This window comes from Pinus tabuliformis, chromosome 1_2 (assembly GCF_031772625.1).
Source record: "Pinus tabuliformis cultivar Carrire ecotype Pingquan chromosome 1_2, CPIR1, whole genome shotgun sequence".
Taxonomy (NCBI): Eukaryota; Viridiplantae; Streptophyta; class Pinopsida; order Pinales; family Pinaceae; genus Pinus; species Pinus tabuliformis.
In genome coordinates this window covers 565,403,784-565,417,750 of record NC_142298.1, presented here as the reverse complement: position 1 = coordinate 565,417,750, position 13,967 = coordinate 565,403,784, and the positions used below count along the sequence as shown (strand labels likewise).

The following is a 13,967-nucleotide window of genomic DNA, read 5'->3' as shown; positions in this document are numbered from 1 at the left end:
TCATCCATAATTCTTTGGAAAGCGGATGGAGCATTGATCAGGCCGAATGGCATAATGTTCCATTCAAAATGTCCTTCAGGAACAGAGAAAGTTGTCTTCCATTTGTCTTCTTCTTTGATCCCAACCTGCCAGAATCCAGACTTCAAATCAAATTTAGAAAAGATTTTTGATTTGGAAATCTGTGCCAAAATGCTTGATGGTTTGGGCAATGGATAAGCATCATAATCCAAAAAAGAATTCAGGGGCTTATAGTTAACAACTAGTCTTGGTTTTCCCCGGGCCTGTTCAGCATGATTATTTACATAAAATGCATTGCAAGCTATAGGGCTCTTGCTTTTCCTAATTAATCCCTTTTTTAAGAGATCTTTGATTTCGACTTTGCATGTCTTTAGTTGCTCTTCATTCATAGCAACAGCTTTAGATCTTCTAAGCTTGCCATTAAAATCTTTCTTGAGTGGCAACTCTACTTCTTGCTTCTTTATCTGCCAGAATGCATTCGGATCATCAGAGCAACATTCTCTAAATTTGGCTGTTATATCTGCAATTTCTTTGGCGTATTTTCCATTGTTAAGAAGTTCTTCTGCTTTTAGAACTTCTTTCTTCACCTCCATTTTGGCTAAGAGATGTTCCATCCTTTCAATCCTAGATATTCTATTTGGAGAATTAGGATTAATAAAAGGAAAGAAAATTTCTTTTTCATCCAAGCTAACAAAATAACCATACCTTCCTGATGCTCGATCTAGCTTGGCGCCATGCTTCTCAAAATTTTTGAAGAAGGGAGTCCCAAGGTACATGGCACAGTCTATTCCCGGGACTATTGGACAGACAAGATGAACTCCAGTGGCTTCTGTCAAAAAGATATTTACATCTGCTTCATGCTTTGTAGGAATAGTTCCACTGGCAGTTATCACCTTTGGACACTCTGTAGGCTTCCTTAAATGTGCTGGAACAACTGTATCACTGACAATGTTTAGGCGAGATCCAGTGACCATCAAAACTTTCCAAAACTCTGTGTGATTTCCAATTTGTACCTTTAGTTTGACACAGTACATTACATCTTGGTTTACATAGTGACAACTCAAACCCGATCTTTCTGCTTCAGACTCATCATCTGAATCTTTCTTTTCAGGACCTGGTTTAAAATATGAAGTAGAAGCTGTATTTGCATGAAGTAATATGAAGTAGAAGCTGTATTTGCATGAAGTAATTTGACAGAAAGATCTTTGTTATTTTCTATGCATAGTCTTTTATTTTCTTTTACTGTTTTCCTCAGTTCTTTAAAAGCCATATGCATAGCAGGCAATGTCTGTGGTAGATCTTCGCCAAATTCTTCATTCTTGAATTGTCTCGTTAGTGCTTCTACTAAAAATAATGATGCAGGGGGAACATAACCTCGATTTGAAGATGACTTTGAGGTTTTCTTTGAAAGGTGATCAGTTAGCATAGATCTGTACATTTCTTTTAGCTGCTGATCACTGGCTGCCATCATCTGAGTGAAGAGGTTTCTACTAATCTCATCATCTTCACTTTTCATCATACGTATCATATTGCACTTGCAAACATCAGGGTCACTGCAGTTACAATCATTGCAATTTGTGCAATAGGGGTCTCTGCAGTATTCTTCTTCTTCTGAGGAAGAGTCATCTGCAAAGTTCAATTCATTCTCTGATTCTGAATCAGAGGAGATTAGCTCATCACAACTGCTTGGAAGGTCAAAGTAATTTACTTTACCCTTTTTGTTCTTATAAGCAATTTTCTTTTTAGAGAACTCTTTCTTCTTCTCAGGACATTTATTAGCAGTGTGTCCTTTCTTCTGGCAGTTGTAACAAATTACTTCTTTGGAAAACATTTCTGTTTTTCTGTATGGCTTTGGTTTTCTGTGCTGATCGTCTTTTTTGTGGTGAAGTGGGGAATTCTTCTTGGCGAATCTCTTTTTCTTTCTTCTCACCCCTTCAGAATTGCCAGCTTTACCCAAATGCCATTGTTTACATAGCTGTTGATAGCCATGCGCTTCTTAGGATTAGTGGCGGCGCGTGCAATCTTCATCTGAGAGCAAAGTTCAACAATGACTGCCTTAACTGCTTGACGAATAATGCCAAATTTGTAGTCTCCAATTTTGCCGGGGAGTTTAGCTACAATTGCTGAAGAAACCCAGTTAGGTAGAGAGGCAACAAAAATCTCTTTCCATTTTGGTTCAAGAATTAAATCAGGAGAAAGAGTATGGAGACGATGCAGATATTCATTGAAATATTCATCAAAGTGCTGCATGTTGTGCAGTTTCATTGCAAGCAGAGTAATGACAGTTATATCATTGGTGATCTGAGGAAATCCAATGAAATTAACTGTGATGCCATAAATCAAACAGCCTATCATATTATTTACAGGGAGAGTAGTGATGGGGTCCATGTATGTAGTGCCATCTGCATTTAGAATGACTGATTGTTCCCATTGTGAAAGCAGAGTAGGTAACTTTAAAGTCTCAGCTTTAAGCCAAGAGTCTAATGTACCTTCAAAGCTAGCTATTATTCTTCTTGTAGCATTTATTGGACCAATTTCATCTGCAAGATAAGTACGATAACATACAAGCATAGAATGCAGAACAAACATTACTTCGGCTTCGGTACAGTTGTCGATGTTCCATGAATAAGTGGAACTTGCTGACCAATGCTTATGATATTCTGATTTCATTAAATCACGACGGTCAGGAGCAGGGTTCCAAGTAGAAGTCCAAGTAGATCTAGAGGTAGTAGCATGGACTTGCTGGTCAATGTCAGAAGCCTCCTTTTCTTCAAAAGGATCCAATTCTGAAATACCAAATTTTTCTTTATCCTGCTGAGAAAAATTATTTATGCAGCTTTCTAGTTCTTCAAGTTTAGGTGTATCATCTATCTTATTGATACTGGTAATTGCTGCATCTGATTTTTCTTCTTCTTCATCATGACTAGATGAAGCAAAGAACTCTGAAAAACTTCCTTTGAATTCTTTAGATTCTGCTTCTTCTTTCTTTGAACCAAGAGTGTCTTTAGGGACCGGCTTTGGAAGTGGTGTAAAGAAACTTGGATTAGCAAATAGAGAGTATGGATGAGAAGAAGTGGGAGGAGGAAAGTTTATAATGCTTGGAGTTTTGATTAAACTTTCCACAGAAGGAGAAATAGAATAAGGAACAGTAGTAACTGGATTGGAAAACAAAGTTGCAGATTTATAGCTTTCAATATTTGGCTTTTTCTTTAAAGTAGCTAAATCTGAGGAAACAGTTTTCACATGTCCTTTTATCAAATCTAGATTGTTATTGACTCTAACAATCTCTCGTCCATGAGTAATTGCTACATCATGGATCTGCTTTTCTGTCTTTAAAGACAGCTTATCAAGACTCTGCGCTATAGTCTGATCATTTTCAGCGAAGGTCTTTACATGCTCATTTAAGTACATAGTATTGTAATCTTGCTTTTGCAAAATTCTATCCAGAAGTGCTTTCATTTCACTATTTGCTTTTTCTAAATGATCAAATTTAGCTTTAGCAAATCTTTCCAAGCTAGATAGAGCAAGATTAGTCCAATTAGTAGCAGCTCTCATATCTTTGGCTGAAGAATTTGGATCATCTGGATGGGAAGGCAAAAGTTTATACAATTTCCCATCTTGTCCTCTAATGACCAAATTTTTCCAAGGAGGAAAATCATTTTCAGTCTCAAATATATTTCCATCAAGGAGCTCCCATTTATGCTTTGCAGGGGTTCCTGATCTTATCATGTTTATTCTAAGATTAGAACAAACTTCTCTTACTAGTTCTTCTCCCTTTTGTCTGATATAAACCAAATTTCTAGGGGTGTTTGGTTTACTTATCATTTTCTGAACTTTTAGATCAAACTCTGGAATCCTTAGAGGAGAAGGAGTTATTACAACATTTTCAGCCATTTTTTTATCAACAAAATTTTCTAGATCACTTAATCTTTTCCGCTTTGCTTGATTTCTGAAAGATTTAATCAAGGCATCTTCTACTTGATTAATTGAAGGATAATACCATTCATAGAATGATATCACTTCTATTAATTCACTAACATGCAGCTTCAAAACTCCCCGAGTGGCTTAAAATGAGGCCATGCTCAAGTCCTGAGAGATTTGAATGGCATAGAAATGTCCCCCATAGCATGAGTCCTTTGCGAAAGGGCTGTTGTAAGTCGCCCAAAACATCCAAAATAACTACTGATTATGTTAGATAAATATTTGAAACTTACTTTATAAGAATAATTCATTTCAAACAATGTCATCTAGCAATCAATAAATTAATAATGCTTTCATATTAACATTAAAGATCCTAGTTCCACTTTCTCTTCTTTTCTTCCATAACTGGTACAGATTTGGCAAGGATTGCAAATGTTCTTGACAACCAGCATATTGGCCATTATGTGTAAGCTTGATACGATATGCCACCACACAAAGACTTGACAATTACCTATCACAAAGATGCTAGTATAAGATTCTTAAAGAGAATTGCATCGTCCATCAGAGGCTAAAACAAGGCATTCTACAATACTGACTTAACCAATTCACATCGCCATATAGTGTTCATAAGAGAAGTCAAAGAACCATGGCAATAGAGTGTCAAAGGTCATTTAAACTCAAGCCTTGACTTGAATTACATCTCAATTAACATATATGTCAGATTAAAGCACACATATGTTTAAAGTACATTTCTTTTTAAATTTGGAGAAATGAACCTTTTATTACCTTAATAAACAATAAAATGATACATGGCAACATTTACCACCACAGTGACCCAGATTTGAGTCATGAAAGGAAAGCCTCTGTTTTGATAGTAGGCTCATAGTTTATGGGATTGTACCAATGTAAACATACAGATGCTCATAGTCCCTCCATCTAAAAAAGAATGTATTGCTAGTGGAAAAACAAGGAAATGATAGAACAAGGAGCCAAAAGGCTGTCATACAAGTGCTCTTGAAAGAAAATAACAGGGCTTGGCCACTCTAGCATTTTACTATAATGACCAGAATCACAGCTAAAATCATGTGTTTTATTCTTCCTGACTTTATCCTTTAGATCAGGCTACAAATATTTGGAATTGCATTTACAATTTCCTTTCTTACAAAGAGGTAATTTAATTGATATGAACATTTTAGATAAATAGAATATTCTTCAAGGATAAAAGCACTTCATCACAAAGCCAAAGCCTCACATCATAATGAACATATTACAAGTTTCAAATATTGAAAAAAAAAAAATTAGAAGTGGAATTATTACTCGTATCTTCTTCACTACGTCCAGCATAATGCTTGTTTAGAGTTGGCAATATCTTCATTGTGTGCTTCACCTAAAATACAAAACCCCATGTTCAGTAAGGAAAAATGGAAATAAAAGAATGCATTTAGTCCTCCAATGTTATGGAAGGATACAAGAGAAGAAATGAAATGCACAATCTTTTGGGTCTGACATAAGGGGTAAACCACAAACAATAAAATTTTGTTAAAATCAACCAAATATAATCACCTTATGAAATATCTCCTATCCACATAATACCATAGAAACCACATATAAACTAATCTCTTGGAAAAAGAACAATAAAATATTTCCCAAAGGTAGAAGGATCCAAATGTAAAACATTAAGGAATTATCTAAGCAATATTTATGTTGGGAACTCTATAAACGTTACATGTGAAAATGGCTCATTCCAAAGAGTTAATACTATACAATCAAGTGGGATTGTATAGAGAGAGTAACTCATGCATTTCCCACATGTTGATTTGGGGTAGCTTTGGATGTGCTCCAGCCATGAAAATTGGTGGAGAGGCTAAAGCACATGAGATCTCCAAGACCCATAAATGGTTTGGGCAGATTCTAACCGGTTTGGGAGATATTAAAAATAATTAATAGTTTTAATAGAGTTCCCAAGTCTAAACTTAGGAAAAATAAAATATTAATGGGTATTAATATAAAGCTAGGTTAGAAGGGTCCAAAAGTCATGGATCAAGCCAAATCTAATCTTAGCTGTTGATTAGAGATTTAATCTCTGTCATTGATGGACCAATGAGAAAAGCATAAGAAGAGACTTGAGGGGCAGTTGGAGAACACACTGAGGGAAACCAGTCAGTTCGATTTCTGGAGCAGGGTTAGCTGAGAAATTCGAACTAGTGGTCTGGAGAGCAGCAGGAGGCAGCGAGTACAGAACAGAGAGTCGGTAGCAGCACCAAAAGACCAGTCAGAGGTTGGAGAGGCAGACGCACAGGCAACAGCTAACTGCGCAGTCACTGGAGGGCCTGCGTGGGTGACGCAGAGAGGCCCAGTGTTGATGCAGAGAGGCAGGAGTTGACGCATAGTGTCTGGGAGCTGCGTAGAGGTCAGCCAAGCTAACGCTGAGACTGGGAGAAGAGCTGGAGAACTTTTCTCTCTGTTGGCTAAGCCAGTTTGGCACCCTGTTGTACTGAAGAATTGCTGAATAATAAAATTCTCTCTTGCTGCACTAGTTTTCCCACATTGGGTTTTTCCGAGGACTGTTGTTTGAAATATCTATGTCGATGTGTTAATTCTTGTGCATGTGTTTGTTTCTATATTATGATGTGATATCTGTAGCAGAATTTATTTTAATGTTTATTGAAGGAATTTCATAAATAACTTATGGGAAAATAAGTAGGTAAAGTAAATCAGTTGTTGTAGTGATAGAATTTTCACATGGTATCGGAGCAAGTAATCAAAGACGAGAAGGGAAAATCAATTATGGGTCGAGACCATGATGCAGAGACATCTATGTCAGGAGACTCGCATAGATTTTCATAAAATTGCACAAGAGAAAGTGATTTCGATTTCTCTATGTTGGCTTCCAGGTTGGAAGAAGAAGTGGCGTGTACGACTAGTTCTACATCATCAGAGGTATGGTATATAGACAGTGGAGCCTCTTGGCATATGACAGGAATCCGAGAATGTTTCTCAGATTATCGGGTGGAGAAGATGAACTTTTAGATCACCATGGGGAACAAGGCAAAGTGTACTCCAGTAGGGAGGGGTACCATAGTTTTTCAAACAAAATCGGGAGAGCAATTCCATGCTACCAATGTGCTGCATGTACCAGGATTGGGGATGAACTTACTTTCTGTGTCGCAACTTCAAGCAAAAGGCTATGACGTCTTCTTCATCAAGGAGAAAGTATATGTCAAACACCCTAGCTGGAAAAAGAAAATGTAGATCAGGCTCAAAAGTAACAGGTTGTATAGACTACAACTAGAATCACCAATGGCACTAATAGGCAGTCATGGAGACAAAGATTTGAACGAACTATGGCATAGAAGAATGGAACATTTGCACCATGGGGCTCTGAGAATTTTCAGGAGCACTGTAACAGGAGTTCTGGATCTTAGTACAAAACAAGATGATGTATGCAAAGGATGTGCTCTAGGAAAGTATGCCAAAGCAGCATTTCATAGAAGTAAAAATAGAGCCAAGAGTGTACTAGGATTGATACACTCAGATATTTGCGGACCTATGTCCACTAAAGCTCTAACCGATGTTGAGTACTTCCTTACCTTCATTGATGACCACTCAAGGAAAACTTAGATTTATTTTCTGAAAACCAAGGGCGAGGTTTTCTGTTGATTTTAAGAGTTCAAGGCTCTGGTGGAAAATCTGACTTGGAAGAAAATAAAACTTTTGCACTCAAATAATGGTGGAGAGTATGTCGATAAGGACTTCACTGATTTTTGCGCTAAGGAGGGTATCAAAAGAGAGTGGACAGCTCCTTACAATCCGGAGCATAACGAAGTAGTAGAAAGGAAGAACAGGACTATAGTAGAAGCAGCTAGGGCCATGATGTATGATCAGGATATGCCAAAATTCCTATGGGCAGAAGCATGCAACAGAGCAGTCTATCTTCAGAACAGGACTCCTCATCGGGCGTTGGGTAAGATTACTCCAGAGAAAGTTTTCACAGGGAAAACGCCTGAAGTCAATCATTTCAGGATATTTGGGAGTTTAGCATATTGCCGCGTACCCGAGGAAAAGAGGAAAAAGCTGGATCAAACTGTGGAAAAAGGGTATCTAGTGGGATATAGCGAGAATGCTAAGGCATACAGAATCTATCTTCCAGGGAGCAAGAAGGTAGTGGTTCGACGAGATGTGAAGTTCATGGAGGATAGGGCTTTCAGAAAATCTCGTGAAATGCCTTCCGAGGAGCAGTCAAAAGAGGAGTCGTTGGTTAAACCTCTTCAACCAACAGAAGTAAAGAATTCTTCCTCAAGTCAGAAAGATTCATAGGATGAGGAGTTAATAGAAGCACCTGCTGGCAAAGAAATAACTAACAGGGAACTTCGTCAGATTCCGCGAGATGCAAAGAACTTCATCGTTGCACCATGAAACAATAAGAGGGAGCGTAAACAGCCAGATAGATATCAGGCATTAGTAGCTCAAGATGGGGAACCTGCCAGTTTCCAGGAGGCAGCTCAACATCAGGTTTGGCTAGAGGCGATGGTAGAGGAGTACAACTCCATAATGGTGAACGATGTCTGGGAGGTAGTGCCAAGGCCTCAAGACAGATCAATGGTGGTTCGAGATGGATCTACAAGATCAAATATGCTGCAGACGACAGTGTAGAGAAATATAAAGCCAGGTTTGTGGCTAAGGGGTATGCTCAAAAGGAAGGAATTGACTACGAAGAGACCTTCGCCCCGGTATCCAGGTATACATCTATTTAAAACCGTGATATCTCTTGCAGCACAGATGGGGTGGGAGATTCATCAGATGGATGTCAAAACGGCATTTCTGAAAGGGGTGATAGAAGAAGAGGTATACATTGAACAACTAGAGGGCTTTGAGACACATGAGAAGAAGTCTCATGTATGCAAGTTGAAGAAAGCCTTGTATGGGCTGAAACAGGCACCTAGAGCATGGTATGGTCGAACCAATGGCTACTTGCAGAAGATGGGATTTGTCAAGAGTGACACAAATCCAAATCTCTACTATCTGGTTGTAGAGAATGAGTCGCTAATCTTAGTATTGTATGTGGATGATCTCTTTTTGACGGGATCATCCAGGCTCACCAGAGACTGCAAGAAGAATCTAGCCACAGAATTTGATATGAAGGATTTGGGATGAATGCATTATTTTCTAGGGTTGGAAGTTTGGCAGCAAAAGGGAGATATCTTCCTTGGGCAAGGGAGATATGCTATAGAAATCCTGAAGAGATTCAAGATGGAGGACTGTAGACCCATGGCTACTCTAATGATCATCAACTGGAAGAAGATTGATGCATCAGAAGACAAGGATGTTGATCCCACCTTATACAGACAGCTCATAGGGTCCCTGATGTATCTGGTCAATACCAGGCCAGACATTTGCTAAGCTGTCAACACCCTTAGTCAATTCATGGTGGAACCGAAGAGTGCGCACTAGGCAGCAGCCAAACATGTTCTCAGGTATTTACAGAGAACAGTCGATTATGGACTCTTGTACACCAGGAGTAAGGAATCAGGATATCAGATTGAGTGGATTTATTGATGCATATTGGGTAGGAAGTTCAATGGATCAGAAAAGTACCTATGGGTATTGTTTCAACATTGGATCAGGAATGACCTCCTGGTGCAGTAGGAAACAGAAGTCTGTGGCTCTGAGCTCATTTGAGGCAGGATATATGGCAGTGAGCATAACTTCGTGTGAGGCCATATGGCTCAGAAAAATGCTTGTGAACCTATTCCAAAGAAAAATGGAGGTGACCACGATCATGTGCGATAATCAGAGTTGCATCAAGCTCTCTGAGAATCCATTGTTTCATGATAGGTCAAAGCATATTGATATCTGGTGTCACTTTGTCAGAGACTGTGTCCAACGAGGCGCTGTACAGTTGAGCTACACTCCTACAGGAGAACAGGTGGCATACATCCTCACCAAGGCCCTTGGAAGAACAAAGTTTGATTATTTCAGGGAAAATATGGGGATGATAAATAATCCATTTCGGTAGCAGAAATGGGGGTGATGTTGCAGTGTGATAGCAGTCAGCAGTAGCACGGTGCAACGTGGCAGAGGGAGTTGCAGTGTAGATGCAGTGTTGGAAGAAAGGACTAGCAACAGGGCGGATGCAGAGGGAGTTGCCATACAGAGGCAGCAGTGGCACTGGCAGGACCATGGGTAGCAGTACAGGATGCAACATTGCAAAGGATGTTGGGCAGGGAGGCCTAGCATCAGCACAGGGACTGATGTTGGATGATCAGGGTGATACTCAATGAGGAGTATTACTAAAGCACAGTCCTCGCTAAGAGGGAGTGTTGATTTGGGGTAGCATCGAATGTGCTCTAGCCATGAAAATTGGTGGAGAGGCTAAAGCACATGAGATCTCCAAGACTTGGAAATGGTTTGGGGAGATTCTAACTAGTTTGGGAGACATTAAAATAATTAATAATTTTAATGGAGTTCCTAAGTTAGGGACTGATGTTGGATGATCAGGGTGATACTCAGTGAGAAGTATTACTAAAGCACAGTCCTCGCTAAGAGGGAGTGTTGATTTGGGGTAGCATCGAATGTGCTCTAGCCATGAAAATTGGTGGAGAGGCTAAAGCACATGAGATCTCCAAGACTTGGAAATGGTTTGGGGAGATTCTAACTGGTTTGGGAGATATTAAAATAATTAATATTTTTAATGGAGTTCCTAAGTCTAAACTTAGGAAAAATAAAATATTAATAGGTATTAATATAAACTGGGTTAGAAGGGTCCAAAAGTCATGGATCAAGCCAAATCTAATCTTAGCCGTTGATTAGAGATTTAATCTCGATCGTTGATGGACCAACAAGAAAAGTATAAGAAGGGGCTTGAGGGTCAATTGGAGAACACATTGACAGAGACCAGTCAGTTCGATTTCTAGAGCAGGGTTAGCTGAGATATTCGAACTAGTGGTCGACAGAGTAGCAGGAGGCAACAAGTACGGAACAGAGAGTCGAAAACAGAACCAGAAGACCAGTGCAGAGGTTGGAGAGGCAGACGCAGAGGCAGCAGCAGACTGCGCAGTCACTGGAGGGCTTGCGTGGGTGACGCAGAGAGGCCCAGTGCTGACGCAGAGTGTCTGGGAGCTGCGCAAAGGTCAGCCAGGCTGACGCTGAAACTGGAAGAAGTGCTAGAGAATTTTTCTCTCTGTTGGGTAAGCCAGTTTGGCACCCTGTTGTACTAAAGAATTGGGAGAGCTACGCAGAGGTCAGCCAGGCTGACGCTGAAATTGGGAGAAGTGCTAGAGAATTTTTCTCTCTGTTGGGTAAGCCAGTTTGGCACCCTGTTGTACTAAAGAATTGTTGAATAATAAAATCCTCCCTTGTTGCACCGGTTTTTCCACATTGGTTTTTTCCGAGTATTGTTGTCTGAAATATCTATGTCGATGTGTTGATTCATGTGCATGTGTTTGTTTTTGTATTATGGTGTGATATCTGTAGCAGAATTTATTTTAATGTTTATTGAAGGAATTTCATAAATAACTTATTGGAAAATAAGTAAGTAAAGTAAATCAGCTGTTGCAATGATAGAATTTTCACACCACACTCAGATTAATTGCCACTGTATTCTTAGCTAACAATTACTCATAATCGCAATTATAATTGATGATGTTAATTTTGACTTAACCAAAGGAAAAGACTTAACATCCAGATGCCAAAATATTCACTTATGGTATGTAAAGACCTGATAAGTGATATATTTATAAATGAACATTAGAAAATAACTATTATTTTCAAGCTTCTTATTATTTTTAACTTAGTATGTCCTGTTACCACACAATCTAGTAGGTCTTGGAGAGGGAAACCCTACAAGAAAAGAGCTATACAAAGTGCTAACAATGGGGTAATGGCCCACTGTCACCACAACCAAGGCTCCCTATTGTTCATGGACTTTCACCAATGGGAGGAGTCCTGATAAGAGATAATCAACTATGAAATGTGTTCTAAGGGTTTACGGTGTAAGGTGGTACACTATGACCTCTCAAGAAAGACTCAAAGTTATGATATAAGACTCCAAAAGGCACTTCCTTTCTATGAGAGAATGAGAAGCACAAGATCTAGGCTTCCATGATTTTGCTTGGTTATAGGTACTCCCAAGATCGAGGCAATATGGAGAAAAGGCTTCTTATGATAAACTTCAACAAGTACTAAGCTCATACAAACTTCAAAGAAGTCCCCAAGTTGAGAAATGTTAATTTTAGTTAACAATGGTATGTTCTATGCTTAGCACAATTACTTCAATGTCCTTTAGCAGCCCAATGGCAATTTCCAATATACTTTTCCAATAGTAATCACATTGATAGTAACTGTAGATAGAACATGAATAACAAAATGCAGAAGACAAGCCAAGACAAGAGAACCCCAGATTTAACAGATGCCAAGAAAAACCCCAAGGTGGGGAAACCCTTTGATCATTATTCTTATTATTATATCAAATGTTTAGCAGAGAGAGAGAGTACAAAAATTCAAAATTGACTTACCAAATCAAAGTCAAAACAGCCCTGTCAAATCTGCAATCAAGTGCAGTCGAATTCAGCGCTAACCAGAAAGTCAAAGATGGTAAACGCAGCAACAAAACATGTCCTTTGAAGCTTGGTCAAAGGCAATCAAACTCAGCCTCCTTAGCTGGTCAAAGTCAGCCCAAAATAGTCATGCAAATAGCGATCAAACTCAACCAACTCTGCAGTCAAACAAGCCTACAGTCTGTTGTCGCGCAGATTGACACGACAACGCTCAGACCGGGGGCTATCACTCTGATCCCCGATCCCTCCGTTTAAGCCTGTCTCCCGCGGCTAAGGGGGGTAGTCCCTGTGAGATGATGAGGCCAACTGTCGACCAGTTGGTTGCGAGACACGAGACACGATTAAGATAAGCACTAAAATGATTTGATTAGTTAGCATACCAGTGCCTTAAGAGATAATTATTATAATGATTACTTGTTAAATGATACAGAAACATAAACCGTGAACAGCAATCATTTGTCATCAGCTAAATCACATGACCAAAACGATATCCGGCAACTGAAAATTTAAAAAGATGAATGCTTTAAACCACCACGAATCATAAACCATTAACCAGATATCAACTTCGCATCTCGACTTGAAAATTCAGCATGAAAGATATAACATGATAGACAACTGAAACTGGATCCGAAAAAAAAGAAAATTTTCCAATTTTTTATATTTTTTCGAAATATTTTTTTTTTTTTTAAATCAAAAAGAAAATTTCTAATCTAAAATCCTAAAAATCCCTTTTTTATAAATTTTTATTGTTTAAACATTAAAACTCAAATAAAAACTAAATCTAAACAAATTTTTTACAAATAAATCTTTTTTTTTTTTTTTTTTTTAAATCTATATATATAAAAAAAGGGAAAACAATTAATTATAAAAATCAAAATCTAAAACAAAATAAAATCGTAACTATACAAAAATCTAAGGACTAAATATTAAAATCTATAATCTAAGTTCTAACCATATAAATAAAAATTAAAAGTCTAAACTACGATGCTCAACTTAAAACGATACGCAGACCTACAAAGGAAAAAAAAAAAAACCTGGCCGAGAATGAAAACGGCGGACAGCTTATGCCTGCAGGTTAATACCTTGTTTCCACGTATATCTGAAACATTCCACAAAATACCCAACGCTGGCTCACCTGAGAATCCTTCACGCTGGACGTTGTGATCTGAGAACTTAAATCGTTTTCCACATTTACCTGAGCCGCAGATCAAATCGAAACCTGGGCGTGAGCATGTTGAAGACCGCTTCGAATTTTACCTGGCCCGAAAAGACTGCGTGATGGCTTGAAGTCTTCGACGGCGGAATGATTTACCTCTGATAGTTGTTAAAAACCCTGTTCTCTGTGGATAGATTTCGACTGAATAAAATGCCTGGGCCGACAGTTTTTGATGGAGGCGGACAGCACGTATAGTTAGAAGCTACATGGAGTGAGTGTTGCTCGCCTAAACACTGCAGGATTCGATTAAATTGAGG

The 13,967-nt window shown here is 38.7% G+C and overlaps 1 protein-coding gene across 2 annotated transcripts in view; it reads right to left on the bottom strand.

Annotated features, from left to right (window-relative positions):
• Positions 1-13,967, bottom strand: part of LOC149206862 (ribonuclease H2 subunit B) — a 350,779-nt gene that overhangs the window by 51,821 nt on the left and 284,991 nt on the right. For both annotated transcript variants that reach the window (XM_089393809.1, XM_089393808.1), the window contains one exon: positions 5,257-5,326. In XM_089393809.1, the coding sequence (XP_089249935.1) occupies positions 5,257-5,326 (70 nt within the window). The remainder of the gene's footprint in view (positions 1-5,256; positions 5,327-13,967) is intronic.